We start from the raw sequence: 21,925 nt of genomic DNA, 5'->3' as shown, positions 1-21,925 counted from the left end.
GTTTGGCAACAGAACTTTTACTTCTTTGAACACGGAATGATGTTCTGTGATCTTTGCTGGACAATGTTGTAAGCAATCTCAGAAAGAAGATATATAAAAAAAAGAAATCTGTATGTAAAATCTGGTATGATTTAGGATTGAGAACTTCAGATTTGGATTGATGACAATAAAAGCCTGCAGATAAGCAAAGCTACCTAGAGGCCTAAAAACTGAAAGGAGATTATTCACACTAAGCTCAGAGAAGGGATAAAATGAAAGAATTAGTGGATCAGACTGTTGAACTTTTTTGTGTAAGGTATATAGAGAATACAAAGGTAGTCATAATGCGAGATCAAAGCTATAACCCGGTAGAATAATACTGATTGGGTGGAATAATTCACATATTATGAAGATTAATGGCAAAGCAGGATTGGCAAGCAGAAGGAGAGGAGGAAGCCTTTCTTTATGTAGGTGATATGTTCTTTCAAGCTCAGAGAGTAGAAGCTGCAAAAGGATTGTCTGTGGAAACCAAACATTATGAGTAGAGGGAAAGAAGGACACAGTTCTGCTTTGATGAGAGTCCGCCGCAGGCCAGTAAGACAGGAAAACCTGATTAATACTAGGCAGCTATGTACCTGAGGTTACCTTGGGTGTGCTTCTCCTTCTGTTGCCAAATCTCATTTGGACAGGATCTGCAGCCTTGGTTTTCTGCTTTCATCCTGATATGGCTGGTAGTCTCCTCAGTCCTTGGGTCACCCAGTGTTGGGTGTATGCATAATACATTTTGGATTAACATGACCACGAAGTGGTAGAAATTATCATTCTTAAGAAGCCGGTGAGAGGTGAGAGAAATGAAAGGCGGTGGATTTCAGGAATGTGAACATAAGTTCAGATGAGCTTATGTGGTGTCCCTAAGGGATCGGTGTTGGGACTGGTCTTGTTCAACATTTTTTTCACTGACATGGACAGTGGGATTGAGTGCACCCCCAGCAAGTTTCCTGATGACACCAAGCTGTGTGGTTTGGTTGATACGCTGGAGGGAAGGAATGCCATCCAGAGGGACCTTGACATGCTTGTGAGGTGGGCTGATGCCAACCCCATGAAGTTTAACCATGCCAAGTGCAAGGTCCTGCACCTGGGTCGGAGCAATCCCAGGCACAGCTACAGGTTGGGCAGAGAAGAGATTCAGAGCAGCCCTGTGAAGAAGGACTTGGGGGTGTTAGTTGATGAGAAAATGAACATGAGCCAGCTTCAGTGTGCGCTCGCAGCCCAGAAAGCCAACCATATCCTGGGCTGCATCAAAAGGAGCGTGGCCAGCAAGTCGAAGGAGGTGATCCTGCCCCTCTACTCTGCTCTTGTGAGACCTCACTTGGAGTACTGTGTGCAGTTCTGGTGTCCTCAACATAAAAAGGACATGGAACTGTTGGAATAAGTCCAGAGGAGGGCCAAGAGGATGATCAGGGCACTGGAGCACCTCCTGTATGAAGACAGGCTGAGAAAGTGGGGGCTGTTCAGCCTGGGGAAGGGAAGGCTGTGTGGAAACCTCATAGCAGCATTCCAGAGTCTGAAGGGGGCCTATAAGGATGCTGGGGAGGGGCTCTTCATTAGGGACTGTAGTGATAGGACAAGGGGTAATGGGTTGAAACTTAAACAGGGGAAGTTTAGACTGGATATAAGGAAGAAATTCTTTCCTGATAGCATGGTGAGGCACTGGAATAGGTTGCCCAAGGAGGTTGTGTATGCTCCATCCCTGGTGGTGTTCAAGGCCAGGTTGGACAGAGCCTTGGGTGACGTGGTTTAGTGTGAAGTGTCTCTGCCCATGGTAGGGGGGTTGGAACTAGATGATCTTGGGGTGCTTTCCAACCCTAACTATTCTATGAGGACTCCATGGTAAACTTGAGGTAACTCAAGTTTGGGGAATATGTCAATCCCTCAATGAAGCTTCTTAAAGGGATCATTTTAAGTCACCTTTTTGTGGTGAAAGACCAACTTGGTTAAATCTTTATTGATGTCAAATGCCTTTTCAGTGAAAATGCTTCATGTGGGGTTTTTTTTGGATAACAGTCTGTCATGGTCTTTCAAATACTGATGGCAGGACTGGAGCAAGTGGCCGTTATTATCCATTCCGTTTGTAGCAGAAGCCAAGGGTGTTGGTTTTCTTGCAGTTTAGTGCCTTTTCCTTTGAGGAAGTATGTTGTTTTCCCAAGGGCCTACAGAGATTTAATAGAAAAATGATGCTGTTTCTAATGGCTGGGTATTCAATGGGAAATGTAACTGCAACTCACTCTGTTTGCTTATCGTTGGTAGATTATATAATGTTAGGAGAAAAAAAATCCTCTTGCTTAATCTATAGATTACAATAAATATTGAAGTAGTTTTCCAGTTTGTGAAGTAAGAATGCATGTGTTGAAATTTACATATTTCTGTGTTAGAAATTACTAAAATTTCAGTAAGCATAGTTTAAAGTGAATTATTCTTTAGGTTCACATATTAAAAAAGGTTTTTAAATTTTTTGTGAGCAGACAAATGCTTAATTTTTTTTTATATAGCTTCTACTATCTTATGTTTGTTTCAAATTCTTATTTACCAACTAAGAATCTCTTGGTTATGAAAACTTTCAATGTTTAAAATACACTGTTTTTCAGTTCTATCTATAATGCTTTCATTTTATGATCCATGCTTAAAATATTTCTCCAGAATTTGAAATGACTGTGTTTTATGTGACTAGAAAATCTGGTGATTCCTATAAGAGATGGCTCTTTCAGCTCTAAGTATAAACCTGTTGACTACAAACATCTATATGAACTTGCTGCAGCAGAAAAAATGGCATCTGAAAAAATTCAATTAAAGGTATGGTTTTTATATTATTTGTAATGTGAGTGACTTTAAAATTAAATAATCATGTTTCTTTTCACTGGCAAAAGGAATCTGAAAATGAATATGGATAACAAATTGCTGTAACAGTGTTCAGCAAAAGGGGGCAAATGATGGGGAGTTTATCACAGTGTTATTGTGATTTGGGCATATTAATGGCAAAGTGTGGAAATTCTTTGAATGAAAGGTGCAAAATATATATTTGTTTTACTGAAAAGACAGGAAAAATCTGTATTTGAGTGCTTTGAGGAAAATCGTCCAGACTCATTACAAGAGGTACTCAAAATACTGGGAGTAATGAAGAATTTATAGGAATAAATGGGAAGGGGAAGTTGATCCAGAAAGAAACAAAAACAGATGAAGTGAGGATTTTGAAAAGTCAAGTTGAGGCAGATCTTGAAAGAAAATTGAAAGAGTTTTATAGCTATAGAATGTAATTGCGGAGCTAGACAGATAGAAAGGTATAAATAGCTACTACATGGCCCAAGTGGTAAGAACATAGCTTGTTTAATACTAGTAAAGTTTAATGAAAACTTTACTTTTATTAAGAATTACGATTATGTGTCAACAAAGCAGGGTCACTAGCAGAACTGGAGAAGCAGCAGAAGTCAGGGCTGTCAAACTGGAAAGAAGACTTAAGTACCAGATTTTCTCCATCCACTAATGCAATTTCACATATTCATATTTTCGGTAATTCTGATCTTAGAGGCATTTAATAAGTCCAACCACAACTCATATGGTGATACCGTATGAGTTGAAAATAGCAAAGCAAATTAGTATATTAAGATTTTGGAAGCACTTTTGGATATACCCAAAGTCCTCACTGATGTGCAAGTTAGAGCATGAGGTGAAGAGAAGGATTTGTAAACGCAAGAAAGAAAATGGAACGTGGGACCTATCTGTAAATATGGGAGCGGACAAGGTGAACACTGGTAGCTCTCCAGACAGCCTCACTTCATCCTTTACATTAGACATATGCCAAACATTATGACAGAGTTCTACCTTTGCAGAACAAGAACCAAATATTAGAGAAAATGTAAAGAGAGAATTAGAAAGATTAAGATATAGCTCAGACACAGCTAACTAGAATACTGCATGTGATCTTCATGATTATTGTACATCCCCTCCATGTATCCCAAATAATAAAGGAAAAAAAAACCACATAAGAAAATCTGAAGTTCTAAAAGAAAAAAAAAGTCCTTATATGTCTAAATCATATTTAGAAGTTCTTTGAACTGAAGTAATTAAATGAAATACTTTGGTTAGCAACATAACCATATACTTTTTTTTTTTGCTGTTATTGTTCTGATGCTCTTTCTTAAATCCTAAATGGAATATATACAGTATCAACAAGCATAATTTGCTAGTTTATACTACTGTCCTGAAGGCCTTGCAACAAAAAAGGGGGTTGCTTGTGCAGCTCCTCTCTCTGTATTTAAAATAGAAAAGTGTGACAGTGAATGAGAGAAAAAACTACATACTTTCTTTATAGTATAGCTTCCTTTAATGCATGTGAGTATAAATATGTCAGAAGTGCTGACAGATATTTCTTCATGTATTGGTAGTACAAAATTCTACTGAATTTATTCAAGCTTTAAACTAACTTTTCATCGTCTGTCTTTTGGTATTTCACCTTTTCAAGTGTTTTCCAACTGAGTAGGTAGTAAAATATGTATGCTGAAAGCTCCACAGAGAATAGAATGTGTTCCAACTACTACTTTTTTGTTGCTGATTCAGGCTATCCAAATTTCAAAGTGCTGGGCTACTCCTTCAGTGAGTTAGAACCAAAGAAGTAAATGGTAAATCAATTGCAGGCCATTTAAGAAAGAAGAATACAGCACATACATAAAAAAAGCTAATATTGCAGCAGTTAGGCATATCATGTCATTGTTGGTGTTATAAAATAATTTCAAGAGCGTATTAAACTTTATGCACAGAACTAGTTCAACTTTTCACTTAAGTTTTAGAATTGATTTCAAGATAATATGTATTTTCAGATTACTTCAAATACAGTATTCTGTTTGGTGAAGTCTGGTTTTAAGCACCTAATGGTAATCAAGAGGAAGCTATAAGTAACACGAAAATACGTAAGCAATAAAAATAAGGAGACATTATCTTTGATTCAGAAGCATTGTAACATACCAATTGAAAGCATAAAACGGGTGCTTTAAAACTTTCTTATATTACAGTCACATATGCAGCTTCCTATAAACACCTTGTTTCTCATTCAGAGTCACATCATGTCTCTGTAAGCATCTATTGCAACTACTTACCTAAGTAATACCCACTGAAGCAGGCTTGCTGCAGAAGCACAATGATTCTTCACAGGGAGAACGACATTCTAGCACTTTTTAGCTTTGCTGGTGGGTGTATGAGTGGCTCTGATTCAAGAAGTGGTGGGGTTCTTGCTTACCTGTGCATGAGTCCTGCAAGGAAAAGTTCAGTGAACTTTCTCTTTGAGAAGCCTGCTGGTGTCACTTGCCCAGGGAGAACACACTTGTAGTGGGTTTGCTCTTCCTGTTTTTATGCGTGTGAACGCAGAGAGGGTAACTATGTTTTTTTCCAACTTTCACCAAGCAGGAAAGTTGACTAAGCATTTTAAACAGCAGGTTACTTCTACCTGAGCCAAGTGGAAAACCAGCATTTTTTACTTGAAACTTTAATTATTTCCTGAACTGGATGTGGAGTGATATCTTTATTCATTTCTTCCTGTTATGAGCTAGGACAAGATTTTCCTTTTTTTTTTCCTAGTCTTGCTATCATTCTGCAGTAGAATAATGTTACCTGCATGAAGTGTGGTCTGGGGAAGGAAAAAAAAAGGTGTGTGTGTGAATTGTGGGAGCCTCTGGAATCAGAAGGGTGCTTGCAACCAGATGATGTTGGCTGGGGCAGGGATGAGGTTAGGGGTAACGGAGGAAGATGATGGCAAGGTGGCAAAAGGAGAAGGAGCAGGAAATGAGCCAGTTCTGAGCTGAAATGCTGCTTTGTCCTGAATGTCCATTAAGAGGCCAGAAGGCAGTTGTGATGGTAGGAGGATGACAGAAAACTGACTTGTCTCAGGGGCTTCTGACAACCATCGACTTCTGATCCTTTTTCTTTCACTGTTGGTTGGCCAGAGTCGCCTGGCTGCCACTTCATCAGCCTTTCCCTGACTGCTTTTCTTCTAGTTTAAGCAGTAACTCCATCTGTCTCAAAAGCATGTATTTTTGTTTCATCTGAAGTTTGAAACAATGTTTTGTGAAGCCCTCAGAGAGTTTCAGAGCCTCTTTAATTGGACAGATTTTGAAAAAGCACTCTTTTTTGGTAACCAATTTTTCGGGTTTGGTGGTTTGTTTTGTTTTGTTTTGTTTTCCCAAAGACACACTTTCACTTTTTCATCTTCCCACCGTTAAGAAAGTGTGCTTTTCTTTCTCCTGCACATCTTTCCCCCATTTACCTCTTGGGTAATGGGGATGGGAAAGGGGGAAAAAAGAGAAAGAAAAGGGGGAAAAGGGGGAAGAAGACAATTGACTGCATTTATTTCCACCTTCTCGTCTCATTTAATTGTTTTTTAAATGGTTTGGTTTTTGGTTTTGGTTTTTTTTTGCATGAAAATTGGGTAAATTTGAACCTGTTGTTCGTTAGAAAAAAGTTTTGAAAAAAAAGAGTTTTGAAAAAACTGTTAGGTTCAGCGTTCTGTAGTTAAAAGTTTCCATGTCAAGGCATTTAATAAAGCTAGTTAAGAGATTCAGATACTTACAAGCTTTAATTTTTCCTGCAGATTAAAAAAACAGAGCAATTTTCAAAATATAACAAAGAGCAAATGCTGCTGAAACAGCATCGGCAAGTGTGGTGGCAAGAGCATAAAAGACTGAGTGAGAACAGGTAAAAGCTGAGGAATAATTAGCCATTATTAAACAAATACTTCTGTAGAAAGAGATTCTGATGTGGCATACTTGATTCGGAAAACATTAAGAGGAAAATATTAAAATATCTGAACTGAAGATATATTTTGTGCAGGGCATGTGAGTTTTGATCTAGATTGGAAGGGGCCTGTAGACATTAAGAGAATCACAGAAGGGGAGGGGAGAATAGAGTGGATGTTGTTCTACCTGTACCTCTCCATGATGATCTGAGCTGTTTAGTTGTCCTATCAACATCTGAAGAGCATGTATTTGTAGGACTATCAGAAGTTTTCAGATGCTATTTAAAAGTACATATTGAGTTCATGCTTAGAAGAGGGAATGTTCATTAGGGACTGTAGTGATAGGACAAGGGGTAACGGGTTCAAACCTAAACAGGGGAAGTTTAGATTGGATATAAGGAGGAAATTCTTTCCTGTTAGGGTGGTGAGGCACTGGAATAGGTTGCCTAGGGAGGCTGTGAATGCTCCATCCCTGGCAGTGTTCAAGGCCAGGTTGGACGAGGACTTGGGTGATATGGTTTAGTGCGAGGTGTCCCTGCCCATGGCAGGGGGCTGGAACTTGATGATCTTAAGGTCCTTTCCAGCCCTAACTATTCTGTGATTCTGTGATTCTTGTCTATTAGCTTGTGTTTTGTGTATACATACAGCAGATCAGTGAGAGTATTTGTTGCTTGGAGGGGTGTGGCTTCCATTCCACCCAGGACAATGTCCAAGTTCTGTATTTCATACCTTCCCAGGCAAAAAATCACCCTTTTTACTTAATTATTAGAGTATTTGAGGCTTAGCATTCTTGAAAACATAAGGGATAAGAAATTGAAACTTCTGTAAAACTCATATTCATACCTTTCAGGCAAAAAGCAGAAGCAGAAATAAAGGCTTTTCTTGATGAAGAAAGCCATAAGCACAATTTTTTTCTGGATATGAAGGACTTGGGTAAGAACCTTTTATTTGTTTCTTGATTATGTATTAGAATCAAAATTATCTTAATTATTTGAGGTTTTTAAATCCCTGTCTTGACAGGTTTAGAGTTAAAAAGCACAGTGCTGTGTAGTATCTTGTGTGTTTGAAAAAGCTTTATGTTTTATTTGGATATAGAGCATAAATTATCAGAGGAGCGGGATACATACCAAACAAATACTATAGCTCCTATCTGGCAACTAAAAGAGAATTTGAAATTATGGCTGAATGAAATGCAGTGTTACCTCTCAGAAGAATCTTGTCTGAAATCTGAGATCAATCCAGTTGAGATGTTACAACAGGTTGGTATTTTAACGTTATTTTTACAATTTATTATCACTGTATTTTTAGCATTTTAATTTATTTTTATGTACTACTTTGAAATTATAACTTGAGTATCCCATAACCTCTTTACCTGCCCTAGTGTAAACCTGCTTCACTAAAATCTATAAAAGCATAGCATTGTAGAACTGGAAATCAGGCTTTGTTTCAAAATAAGAGATTTCATATTAAAACCAGATGAAGAAGTAACAGTAACTTATTTCATTAAATAGATCAAATTTGTGAAGAAGCAACAGAAAACAAATTTGGAATTCCTTATCTTTGAAAGTTTGGCTTTGGAAAGAGAGACGGAAGACTATAAAACAAAAGTAAGCTTTTCCCTGTAAGTTTAGTTAGCAGTTTTTTGAGGGAGAAAATACAATGCAGAATAGTCTGCTGAGCAGCATTTTTTATCACAGGTGTTAGCGCATTCTTTTGAAGAGAAAAATGGACTTTTCTTTGAAGTTCCTTCAGCACTACTGTCTTTGGAATGCCCCTACCCTGATTTGAAGACCAACCTTATCAATGAATGTCGACAGCTTGCAAGCGGGTACTGGTCTAAGCTTCAAGAGATTGATCAACAGCTAGAAGTTTTATGTAGGTAATGACATATGTTTCTGAATTTCTTCTTTTGGGTATAAAATAAGTAACTATAATGTGGTTTGCAGTCTATAGATCCTGCAGTTGCCTTTACCATTGGAGTTGGTTCTGTTTTGTGCAAAGCAGAGAATAGTTGATGCACTGCCTGGCAATCTGGGGTTAAATAGTCAGTTACTGTTTACACAGCTGAGAGAATTGAGGCCGTCCTTTCAAAAGCTGTCATTTGAAATAATAAGTGAAATGTTTTCTGGATTAAAGAACCAACAATATGGTGTACATCAAATATCCTCTTTAAATGCTTTTGTATGAATAGAAATGATCCTTTCTGTGTGGTAATTACACTATCAAATTTATGCCAGAAAAGTACAGTTTTTGAGAGACATCTAGAATGTATTTATCTATAAAGCAGATAAATAGGTCCAATCTTCTAACATATTTTGGATTGCTGCAGTAATTCTCATCACAAAGAAATGTAAAAAATGTATGGAGCTCTGATTCAGATAAACTGAAAGGAGGGGGTATTTTTCTCTAAACAAAGAAATTTATTATTTATTGGACCATCCTTAACTTCTTTTTGCTATCTCTTGATATTCCTCTGGCTTAGAAGGAATCATGTTTTAAGAAGACTGAGAATAGGAAGGTCAGAATTGTTTGAATCCTGGGCAAAAGAAACTGGGGAGAGCAGGGAAGTTCCTAAGTTTCTTTGGTAAAACAATCACACACTGCTAAATCTCCCTCTTTTTCTAGATACACTTACAGTGCAGCACTTAAATCTTCTGCTACTGCTGCTGAGTTTGGGGGTGCTGAAACAAGTTTAAAATGTTGGGTCCCGTAGGAAGTGATGATATACTCCACTGTTTTTTTTTGATAAATTGTACAGGTATTCTGTAGGTTCTTCTGTTATCTGAAGCATGTATATTATTACTGTAATATCTTAGCTATTATGATAGGATACTTACTAGGAATTGTTCTGATCTTTCCCATATTTTTAATTATTAAGCAGCAAGTGGCAAGTTACAGCAGTTCCTTTGCTGCTGTCTCTTATATTTTGTTACAGTTGCTCTTTTGGAAGAAGTTTTTAAAACCTCTGTGAGAAAATATGTGACAAATACTAAATCATGAAGTATGTACAAGTCTTTCTAGTGGCTTACTTAAAATTGTGTTAAAGTTTGAGCAACACAATTTTGGTGAAAATTTATAAATTTAAATCTCTTGATCCACAGAGCATGTGTGCTACTGAATAATAGACATCAATGTAGGCAACGGAATCTCTGAAAATGGATGAAAAAATCTACCATGGTATTTTCATTGATCATGTGCCAGGTTTGAATTTAGGTGTTGAGCTAGCTTATTTTGCACTGATAATTAAGTAATGTCGAAATTTAAAATATAAAATACCATATTTGGAAGAGAAAGAAATTCAGTTGGCATAAAAACATATGCAGTGATACTTTGAAGGAATTATTTATGGTAGCTAGTTGGGGAAAAAAGAAATGGCTGTAGCTGGAAAAGATGCTGGTAGTAGTGGCAGTGGCAGCAGTCTGCTGGTGGGATGGAAGGGTAGGTTGCGTAGGACAGTTTACTCAATTTGGATCAGCCTGTGCCTGTATCGTTAGCTGAGAATGTATGAAATCATAAATGAACCATCAGTAATTATCTTAGCATTTTATTTAGAGCTAGATCTTGGTCTTTTTTTTTTGTTTCCCTTCTGGTCTTCAAGTCTTTAATGTATTGCTCATTTATGGTTCTATGATTTTATCCACAGCAACATTAAAAATGTGTTTTCAATAAAAAGCAAGACTTGGTTCTTGTAGAATTGCTTACTTCCAAGATCTGGGATTTACAAAAGACACAACACTCTCTGTCACTTCTTACATTTATATTGGCTGACTTGCATGAAAATATTCTGTAAGATTACACAGGATACAGCCTTGTGATTTAAGTATTCTCTAATTCACCAAGCTAACTTTGATACAGCTAACATGGAAAATACTGTCAAAAATGGAGTGACAGGTTTTTGATCTTGGCACGTACCCACTGTACTCTGCTGATTAATACAACCTTTAATGAAGCCTTTGCTATTGTTGTCATTGTTCTATAGCCAAAGTTACCAACCATTCTCCTGCAATACTTTTTTCTCATGTTTGTAATTTGAGAAGTTGCTCAGCAGAACAATATAATTATATAACTAGTTACTTCCTCTGAGGATTGTTTCTCTGTTGTTCTTCTCTCATCATATACTTGAATGTACAGCAAAGAAGCCTTAAGTTAATGATAGTCTGGCATTCCACATCCCACTATTTAACTGTTCAGACTGTCTGGAACAGAAAACTTGGAAAATGTGCATGGAATTTCCAAAGAAGAAAAATCAGAATAAGACAATATTCTGGTCTGCTATACTCTTTGTGCGCTTTTCAGTCGTACTAAAATGATCATCACAGTATTTATTGCTTTTTCAAACTGAAGAAGAATTTGGTTGGTGTTTTTGGTTTGGGTTTTTGTTCTTTTAAGGATAATATAGGATTATAATGCTTTATAATCTAAATTCACTCCTTTTACTGCTGCTAAACCACAAATTTTTGTGTTTGGGAGATACTCAAGTCCTGAGTTATCCCACAAATTGTGCACTTGGAATTGATACATTTGTTATAGCTGAATATTCCATAAACACTTAATTATATTTTTGCCACCATCTCCAAGGGTGTCCAAATTATTTAAATAACTGAAGGATTACTGTAGTAGTGCGTATTCAGCACTGCGTCTTCTCTAACACCATTTCAAGTGAATGGGATATTAGGACTAAGTCAAGTAACTTTAGTACCTCTTTTCAGGTCTATTACCAGGATGTTTATCAAACAGCAATGCCATAATTAATAGCAGGGAGTTAACATCTCTGCATCTGCAAATTCAACAAGATGGCAGTGCATCAAGTGTGTGTTGCTGTTCTGAAGTATAGATGGGGATTTTAGAGTGCAGAGGGTAGCTTCCCTGCAAAGTTGTTTATATTCTTCAGAATGTGTAAAGCCATGGATTAATGGCAGGTAATCTGTTTCAAAGGAAGCAGCTGCCTCAGGGTTGTTGATTATAGGACAATTGCTGTGTTTCAGTTCTGAAACAAGATCAAGATTGTACTGTTTTCTGGTAGAATGATACATACAAGAAAAACAAACACTACATTTAAAATTTGGGTCATGCATCCAGCCCTGTAAAATCTGTCAGTATCTTGACACTGAAGAAGCCTGGTATTAGCTTAAATATTAATGTACGATGTGTTGGCACTTTTCAATCTCATTTTAGATGAGATCTTCCTTTCTGGAATTTTACAAAAGTTTAAGTGAGGTGATGACATTTTGAATTCAATCAGACAGGATATTTTGGAATTTCCATGCATTTAATGGTCACAAATATATTGGGCTGGATCATGCTTCTGCTTTTTTGTCTATGAGCAGCTGACAAAACCTCAGCACAGCTGACAAATTTGGGCACAGCTGACAAACCAAGACATTGGCAGTCAGTCTGTCCCTGCTTACAGTGAAGTACTTGTAGCTCTAGCTCTAGCTGATTGCTCCACAGAGTATTATGCATAAACCTTAATTTCTCCATCTTACTCCTGTGTAAAGATTCATTGTTAGCTGATCATTAGAGGAATGTACAAGTCGGAGGGAGCCTTGAGAGATACATGAGATACAGGAGGCAGAAACCAGTGCAGCAGCTGGTGCCTCTGCCCTTGTGTGCTGGAGGCAGAGGAGATCACTAGACTGCCCATCAGACCTCTTCTGGTTTTCCCTGCTTTCAAGACCATTGTGTAATGTTTCCTGACCAAGATGTATCTTCCTCTGCCTTAATCTTCTTGTAGGCGGAAACCCTTTATTTGTTCACCAGCCTGCATGGTCAGAAATACCTAAGATTATTAAGAAAGAGAATCTCAGCTTTTAGAACTGTCTTATTACTGTCACTAAAATAATGTGTTCAAATGGCACCATATGGAGGTGTATCAGAACTTGCAGAAGAGGATTACTTATTTGTTGCAGAAATTACAAGAGGTTGTTCAGAATCCAACCCATGAACTAGTAAACACTTTCTCAGGGTGGCTGGTACTCTGTCTGAGTAAAGGCTACCAGGGTTTCATGGTGGTTCTTCTAATAAATAAGTAAAATATTTGGGTTGGAAAGACAAGAATGCTAGGTTATCTTAAGAAAAAAAAAATTTTAACTAGTTCATCATCGGTAGTAGCAGTTGCAGTGAAAGAGATTTAATCATAGCGAAGAATAACTAATTTGTTCCTTAAAGTTATTCTTCAGAAAGACCATACCTCAGAATATCAAATTATGACACAGAGATTCTAAAATTAATAAATGAACTAGAGAAAAGGGAGAAGTTTAAAATATTAATTTCTGAGAATCAGTTGTGAGAAATTTTTCTTAGAGGAAGTAAATGTTGCAGAAATAGCACTTGTTTCATTACCACCACTGTGACAAAGCTCAGGGACTCTTCTCTTTGGAGAACTGTGTCTGTTCTTCAAGAGCTTGAGCTTGAAGATTTTAAGATATTACTCAACTGTCTCTCTTTGAAGGATTCCTTATCCCCATTTCACTTTCCAGTGTTCTATTTCATCTTCAGACTTAACGTATGAAAAACCCTCAGCTCAGACATCTATATTCATTGTCTGTTATGAGAAATTTAAGCAATCACCTATAAAGAAACACTTTCATTGCTACTCTGCTTTTGCTAAAATAAATTAACTTTTTATGTTGTCTCTAACATTTGCTCGGTAGTTGTCACTGCAAATGAACTTTTTAGAGGAGCTAGATCTTTTCTCTACTCCTTTTCAAAGCCAAGTCAATTTCTTTTCATGATGGCTGGATTTAATAACAAACAGCTGGGTCCTAGAAATAGTTGTCAGTTATTTCACACAGTTCATAAGAAGAGGAAGGAAAACAGGTGGAAATATAAATGAGATATATATCTCACATAAGCTTGTAGAGGGAAAGCTGTCTTTTTCCACAACTTTATGAATTTCACCCTACTACTGTGTCTCCAGGTCAGGATTATTACTGTAGTATTTCCAGTCCTAAATCTGTAGCTGCACAGGTGATGGGGAGCTTTTCTGTATGAGCTTGCTCTGCTGTACTGCAATACATCACTGTACAGCAAGTGTTTGAAGTCTTGTGTGAATGGGGAAGTCAATGGGCTGCAAGATGAGGTATGACTTAGGAATGCTTCATACACCTCAGTCACTGCCCCAGGTGGGCTGTTAGTTGGCTGGCTGGCATTCTTTTAATGAAAAGTTAGGTTTCTGTTGAATTCTTTTTTTTTTTATTGGCTACATTTTGTGATTCTATGATTCTATAAATTACTCTAGAGCTGTCAACAAATGCTGATTGTGAACCTTTTTCTCATGTGGAAAGGCAAAGACTGAAGCGTCAGTGTAGGATCTCTGTCCTTTGGCATAATACTGCTGCCTGTGGACTTTTAAGTCCTATTAAAGTTAATTTTTGATGTGTCACTTTCATTTTATTCCATTGCTAACCAGATAAGCTACTCAAAAGCACTGCCACAGAAGGCCAGCCAAGAGTTCGAGCTTTCTGTCTTCCTGCAAAAAAACCTTTAATGACTTTACTCTCTCTGTACACAGTACAAATGTTATTACTCTGAGGTTTCTGTTCTGCTGTTTGTAGCACTAATGGCTGGGATAATATTATTAGAGCTAATTGATGGAGGTGGGATGTGTTTTCTCCTTACCTGGCCACCTTCACTGTGATGCTGTCTGCATAAAAGATGAGTAACTTTAAACTTTTATTCAGAGAAGAAGGAAATAGAGAAAAATATACAAAGAGTGCAAGCAGCAAGGTGTTCATTACTAGGGAATAGTGATTTTAATATTCCCTTGTGTGTGGTTATCATTAAATTGCCACCATCCTCATCCTGGAATAATGATTCTGTGCTGACATGTTACAGTGAGCTAAGAATCATTTTTGTTTCATGAAAGTCACAGGATAAAGAACTGAAGTGGGGAGGAAGGAACCTCTGATTGCTAGCTGTCTCCAGAAAGATGGGTGAAAGTTAAATCCCTCTTAATACTGTAAGGGTAAAAATAAAACCCATGAGTTTGTGTGAAGCAAACTGTAAAATAAATGCCTTCAGTTAGGTGAAGATAAGTGGACCTCTGTCCAGATGTGTGCCAACTTCATGGCAAAGCACGCAACAGCAGAAAGTGCCAGTGGAGAGTGGAAAAGGTGAAATGCATGTCACTGAGAGATTGGGTTCCCTTGCGTGACAGGATATTATTTCAAAAACGGTTTGTTGAAATGGGATATTGCGTCTTTGCATTCTTGAGATGTGTCTGAAAGTGAAGCTTTCCATTTCTCAAAACTAACAGGTCTAGGGGTATTTTCTTCTCCTTCAGTGTCCCAGAACATTGTACAATATAATGTATTTTGGGTTTCCTGTACAGTTTTTTTTAAAGAAAAGTTGTATTAAACTGGATTACATAAAATATTTTTTAGTACCTGTGTTTACTGTTCTCTCTTTAGAGATAATGTTAGATTGTATAATAAAATCTAGTTTGATATTAATTACATATGAGCATCTCACCAAAAATCCTCTTTTTAAAAAAATACAGGGTATTTCTGCCTGCGTAAGGATGTTGTTCTAACATCTTAACACATGCAGTGCTGTTAAATACCCAGACACCAGTGATGGCTCAGAAAGTCTGAGAGCTGCAAACAGTTGGAGGCTGCAGGAATTTGGTGGGGGGGTAGAGTCAAATGATTGCCTTTTAATTTTCCCTAGGCTTTTAGTCACAGAGACCTTTTGGTCTGACTCAGTGTTGCTGCTCATACATTAATGCTGACAATAAAAGCCTGACGTTAATCCCTTCAAGGCCAAGAGTTCAGTTTGAGGCTAAAATCTAATCTACTAAATCCAAACCTGTAGTACCCTGTTTTTATTTTATATTACTTCTTGCTGCTCTAGTTTTCTGAAATAAATAAATTAATACTGATTACTACACCTATTTTTTTTAAAAATGTGTATCTTACACCTTGCTGATGAGTTTATGGCTGTAAGAAATTTGTTTCTAAGCTAGTTCATTTAGCTGCACACAGGTATTTTGACTTCATTCTGATCTTTTATTTAAGTGCTCAGGGGTAGAGACTGATCATCTTCCTCCTTTCCACACTGTATTTTATGTGTGGTCTGACTTCATTAATGTAATGTTGAGAAACACTGCATCATTCCCTAATAAAAAGCCAAGTTAGAAAAGGAACAATTCAGTTGAAAGATGGCACAATAAATGGTCATGTTAGAGAAGAAATATAGGTTTGCTTTCCTTCGTAAAAGTAAATCTGAATTTCTCTGCTTTGATCTAACATCCAGTTTACAGGTTCAGGATTGTGAGCCCACTGAAAGGTTGGGCTTTAAAGGTAAACTAGAACCAAACTCCTTCTTTTGAAATGTTAAATTCTACTGGGGCTGATTGTTTTGCATTTCTGTAGCAACATTGAATGGAATGAAGAAGATCAGTGGATTTTCCAGGCTGTTATCAATCAGTATCCAAGTGATCTTCAGAAGAGGACGAAATTGTGCCTCGATGTGCTGCAGAGATACCTTCCCCACAAACCTAGGCATGATCTGGTCAGTGTTGTTTTAAATAGTAGATCAATTATATAAATTCTTACATAAACCATGTAGTGAACATTTGTATAAAAGCATGTTTATAAAAGTTTTTTATTTAAAAATGTCTTTATTATAAACTGTATTCTACACAGTGAAGAAGGGATGTCCCTGTCTTCAAAATACATGAACTTAAAACCTTATCACTTCTTCAGAATAAGCACTGTGGAGATTTTATACTTCCACATACTCTCACAGCCAAATTCACAGAATTAGTTTGTTAGCATTGCTTTTGCTGTACCATTTTATAGTTATGTCATGCTGTTCTGCTTCTCTTGGTATTTTTCTTTTTTGATGAGGATGTATAGCATTGTTGCACTGCCTAGGAATAGTTATTTTAATTGATCTGTGGCACATATATAGCAGGAAGAGTGAAAAGTTATCTCCTGCTCTCAGGGAGAGGCTATTTTTACATGCATAATGCCTTTCAAATTGATTGCTGATTCCTTTTACACTCCACAGTGAATAAGCACATAGCAGCTAATAGTGAAACCCATTTCAAGGCCAGAACTCTTCAGGATGTCATAAGTAAAGCAGGAGTCTTTTTTTATCTCTGCATGTATTTTTAGACCATCTACTTCCCTGTGTTTGAGGAATGCCTAATGCAAGAGAATGGCAGTGAACTGATACTAATAATTAGCACAGTTTCATAAAAATTATATTTCTTATAGACTTCAGAACTTTTGCCTTTAAGAACTAGGCTAAATAATTATGTGCTTTGTACACTGTAGTTATATTTTAAGCATAGTCATTATTAGTGGGTCTCCCTAATTCTTTGAGTGTTCATTTTAGAATTTTAAAATTCTGAATTTAAAAATCATGATTCTGCATTGAATCAATACTTCTTAGTATGTATATTAGCATGATAAATACAGAAATGTTTAAACAGTACTAAGAATCTGTTCTTAAAACATTTGTGTTACATTGGAATACTAAACCTAGAGCCTTCTGTGCCTCTTTCTGTCTGTAGAATGGATGGGTCCTGAGTGCTTGATCCAGTATCAGATCACAGAGATCTGTTTTAGAACTGCAAACTCCATTCTATTTCTTGCTTATGAGTGTCTCAGCTTTACATGCATACTAGCGAGGCTCACTCAAGTTTGGGCAGCAGTGGCAGTGTGAACTGCTGATGTGGTGGTGTATGTACGTTTGATCAAAGAGAATCTACCTTATCTTCGTCCAGCTGTGAGCTGGTAGGAATGTCTCTGAGCTGGGCACCAGATGAGTCAGCAAACTCCATCCCCTGCTAAAAGCCTGGAAATTAGTACCAGGAATGGTCCCCTTGAGCAGCTAACTGTCTCTAGAATTTCCTTCATCCTGGTAACTTATGTTTGGGGGGATATAAGGCAGGTTGAAGAGTCTAATGCCTTGGTTAGTACTTCCATCAAAGTCTTGAAGCTTGACTGCCCTTGGGAGCCTCACTGAATAAGGCTAAGGAAGGTGTTTTTAACACTCACCATTTTTGTTAGGTGGTGAAATTGGTGGTGGCAGTATGCTGCTTGGCAAGCTAAAAAATCTATTTCTGAATTTCCTGTTAGGAAAGAAAAAGTGAAGCTAACTCACACCTGTACTGCATCTGTACTATTGCTTTGTGTTCCTCTAGGGATTGTGATTTGCGACAAAAAGCCTCGTGCTGAAAGTGCTCAGTTATCTCTGAAGATGTATTGAAAGGACCCACTTACATTTTGTGTACTTTAGGGCAGGAAAGAACTGTTGAATTTAATTTATTTATATTGCAAAACCATAGTTCAGAACAGTGGGACAGCAGCATATTGAAATGTCATGTGATACAGGCAGGCAGGGAAAGGCTGGAGTGGTATCACTGCCTACCAACACTGGGGTACTAGCACCTGACAGAATACTTATGGATTCCATAGGTATATTGGTGATATAATTATTAAATCAATTATAGTCAAGGTTTGCAAAAATGTGTAGAATTATTTATGCATAGTTTTTAAACCTTTCTGAAATGCTTTAATTTTTTAGGTTGTTCATAAGAAAGCTTGGGATCGTTACCATTTCATTAGGAGTCGGCGGAGAGCCTTGATATTAGATTGGGCTCAAACTAGGAAAGCCTTTTTACTTAAGGCAGTGATGATTGCTGCTGAAGCCTCAGCTTCTCATGACATGGAAGTAGCACTGGCTAACACCAGACAAAAGCAACTGGAGATTTGTGCTGACCTGAAAGCAAAGGTAAGTTCAGTTAGAAATCTACCACATGCAAATCTGGTTTTACTCATAAATTCAAAACGAAGCTACAGTGTTTGAGTGAAGAAAAACTAACTGAAGCTAGTTGTCATCTTCTTTTTACTGGCCTGATGGAATTGGTTTGGGTAGTTAGGTGAAAAAAGCAAACTATAATCTGTTGTCAGGGACCAGCATGTTTGTGAAGCTGACTTGCAAATGCTTCTGAAGATGCTCTGTTCCATTACTAATAAGGATCCTTGTTAGTGTTTCAATCAGCTCTTTACCTTAGTTTGTCCTTTTTTTTTTTTAATTAAGAATTTTGATTAAGAATTTCCCCATCACACTTTAGCCCATACTGTTAGTTTCACAGTGTGGGAATAATCTCTGTATAAGCTGTGATCACATTCAGTTCAATGGATTTTGAATTTCTGTATAAACTGCAATCACCTTTAGTTTGATGGATTTTGAGCACCATGGAAGAGTTTGAACTGTATGTCAGTACTGGAAGAACAAGATTTGTTCTGCAGCTCGCAATATGAGAGACTACAGAAGTAAAGGTCTGGCACCATATTCCTTGGGTTCCTTTGTAACATTAGCAAATTGCACAACATTTGTGTGCTTCTGTTTCTTCCTCAACAAAGTGGGATTTACATTTATACTGTCTGAGGATTTTTTTTGTAATTGCTTTTAACACTAGAATCCTCAGAAGTGAAAGCAAAACGTTGCCTTCATCATCACTACCATCAGTTTTCCAGATTAATGCTAGTCTGTTTTCAGAGAAATCATGAATGTCAGTCTTCTCTTCTGTTTATTTTTACGAATGCTTTCTAAGACCTGAAGAAATGGATCCCATAACTTGTTTGCCCTTGTTATAGAGGCATCACAATATTCTGAAAGGCAATTTACTCTGTTAAGAGATGGTGAAAAAAGAGAAAAAATGCCTGTGTGTTTTGGTTTTTTGGTCTTTTGGGGGAGTGGGGGGGTTGGTTTGTTTGTGTTTGTTTTGTTTGGTTTTGGTTTTGGTTTGTTTTTTTTTGGGGGGGGGTTGTTCTTTAATTGTAAGAGAGTAGAATAAAAGGGGAGGAGTCTGGACACAAGACGGAAGTGTTATGGTGTCGATGCCCAAGGCATTTGTAAGGGGAATCATATTTCTGGGCACGAAAGGCATGTTAAGATTTGTACTGCTCTCTGTGATTTTCCACTTGCACAGAAAGTGTGTTATTCTCACTTTACCAACATCACCTCTGTTGCACCCTTTTCAGCAAAATACTGAGCACCTAATTTTGGTTTTCTACAAGTAGAAAAACACAGTAAAAAAAGTACTGTGATGAAGGCTTCTGACGCTGATACTAGGTTTCCACTACAGTAATAATACAAAAAAAACCTTCTGTCTCCTGCTCCTGGAGCCTTCTGTCATAGAAAGGTTTGAATCTAAACACTTCAGGGTTAGAAACTGACTGAGCTTGACTAAGTGGGGAGTACCCCATTATAACTCCTTTAGCAGGCTTCCCTGGGGCCAGGTGGAGTGAGGAGGGGCTCTCCACAGCTGGTATGGTTTTGGGTTTGGTTTGGTTTATGTAGGTCTCCCTTTCTGGAATTGCTATGTGTCTCTTATCTGCACAATTAAAGATGGAAGGGCCATTTATTCCAAAACTGTGAATTTCTGAGTTGGTCTTTCCCCCCCCCCCCCGCCCTTACGAAAAGTAACAAGCGTTTGGAGTACTTAACGTTGTCTCCATGTAGCTTAAGATACCTACTGATACACTGAACATTGTCTGAAAGTTCTGGATTCTGACCTCCTGTTTCCTGTGACCTGGAACTGCTTGAAACTTAAACCTGTTCGGCCTTCGCTTTTCAAGAGTTGCGTTCAAAGGTGGCCTTGTTAAAATGTTGAACAACTGAACAAAAACAATTCACCTGTTTCCCAGAAAAGAGGAGTGAAAAACGTCGTTTTTTTCATTAAAGAAGGATATCACTGTGACCTTGTTTTGACCAGCTCCACATCTGAAAGGGCTAGAGGATGGAAGCTGAAATTAGGCAAGGAACTGGCTGTTTTTCAAAGAAATTATTCTGAATGTATGCATGGGTTTTGCTTGGATTTGATGGGTATATGCATTTGAGAACTCACACTTTAGCCAGTAAACCATTTAACCTGTTTTGCTTTAAAAGGGTTTAAAAGGGATATCTTTCTGTAAATTTCTATGCTTCTTTGAGTTTGTGGGCTTTTTCAAATGAGTTCTTATTTGTGCGTGCAAATCAGTTTGTTCCTAATTGTAGTATAGATTGAGCACTGCAAAAGAGAAAATATTCATATGTGACAGGCTATGCATTTTTTTTATTACTGCAGTAACCACATGATATCACCTAACTTTTATATAGTTCTTTTCATCTGTGGGCAATAAACCAACAACACAGCAAACAGACTAAACAAGACATTTATTAAAGCTGTTTCAAATACACTAGAAGCAGCTATGCCACCAGCCCTTGTCACTGACAAGGGGTGATAACAATTAAAAAATAAAGCAGCAGAGAAGTTAAATTAGTATTTACAGCTTTTTTTACTTGGAGAAAGGGCTTTCAAATTCTTCTTCCATATTCTATCTCTCAGAAGATCAATGTGTGTCCTTAACAGAAATCAGAGTCTCTAAGGAGGAATTTGGAAAATCTCAAGACACTCAGGTGAAATAAATCACGAGTGCCATCTGGTAATCTTCTGAATGAAATAAAGTGTGAAATGGGTAACACTCGTGAGGATATACTGTACATTCTTAAAGAGGAAATGTTTCTTGTAGATACATATCTTTAATATCTCTGAAAACAAACTAAAGAAAAATGGAGGGTGTTACACTTTCAATGACTGATCAAGAATCACTCATATTTGGTATGCTTTATTCTTCATGGATTTAACCACTTTCAGGATTCTGTAGTAGTTGCTGTGTAAAAAGTTTCTCTTTCTGTGTGAAATTCCTCTTTCCCAACAACATAGTGAAGCAAATTCTTCTATGTCAAAAGGTAGTTAAGGAGTAAAGTGAGAGTGGTTTTTTTTTAAGTGTCAGAAGGATGCTGATTCACAATTGGTGGTTGAAGAAAAAAATCCCTTGCACACACTGTGAATTTTTGGAGAGCAACTCTTGCATTCTTTACAAAGATAAATTAATTTCAAAAGGAAAAAAGTTAGGTGGTATTAACTGGGATATTGCAAAATCATATAAAGCCTGTTGCATGTCACCTTCCTTCTCCCTTGCTGCATGATAAGAAGAAAAGATGTGCCAGTAAACTCAGGGGAAAAATGCTGTACCTCCCTATTGAGCATGTGGTCAGGTCATTGATTGGAATTATTTGACTGCCATAGGAGAGATCAACATTGAAATATTACAACTGAATGTAAAAAAACTAAAAAGTCTGGATGAGCATCAAACCTAGTTCTTT

The 21,925-nt window shown here is 37.3% G+C and overlaps 1 protein-coding gene across 6 annotated transcripts in view; it reads left to right on the top strand.

The window, feature by feature from the left end:
- Window positions 1–21,925, top strand: part of CCDC148 (coiled-coil domain containing 148) — a 58,754-nt gene that overhangs the window by 3,232 nt on the left and 33,597 nt on the right. For 3 of the 6 annotated variants that reach the window (XM_061363801.1, XM_061363804.1, XM_061363805.1), the window contains exons 2-9: window positions 2,708–2,829; window positions 6,614–6,717; window positions 7,608–7,690; window positions 7,853–8,016; window positions 8,269–8,364; window positions 8,455–8,636; window positions 16,132–16,270; window positions 18,296–18,502. In XM_061363801.1, coding sequence (XP_061219785.1) covers window positions 2,708–2,829; window positions 6,614–6,717; window positions 7,608–7,690; window positions 7,853–8,016; window positions 8,269–8,364; window positions 8,455–8,636; window positions 16,132–16,270; window positions 18,296–18,502 — 1,097 coding nt within the window. Of the gene's footprint in view, window positions 1–2,676; window positions 2,830–6,613; window positions 6,718–7,607; window positions 7,691–7,852; window positions 8,017–8,268; window positions 8,365–8,454; window positions 8,637–16,131; window positions 16,271–18,295; window positions 18,503–21,925 lie in introns of all 6 variants that reach the window. The other 3 variants (XM_061363802.1, XM_061363806.1, XM_061363807.1) reach the window with 3 other exon arrangements.

The sequence above is a fragment of the Neopsephotus bourkii genome, unplaced genomic scaffold (assembly GCF_033783945.1).
Source record: "Neopsephotus bourkii isolate Nb327-2 ecotype Australia unplaced genomic scaffold, CSIRO-AGI_Nbou_v1 NB_1181, whole genome shotgun sequence".
In the NCBI taxonomy this organism is placed as follows: domain Eukaryota; kingdom Metazoa; phylum Chordata; class Aves; order Psittaciformes; family Psittacidae; genus Neopsephotus; species Neopsephotus bourkii.
This window is presented reverse-complemented; position numbering and strand designations above follow the sequence as displayed.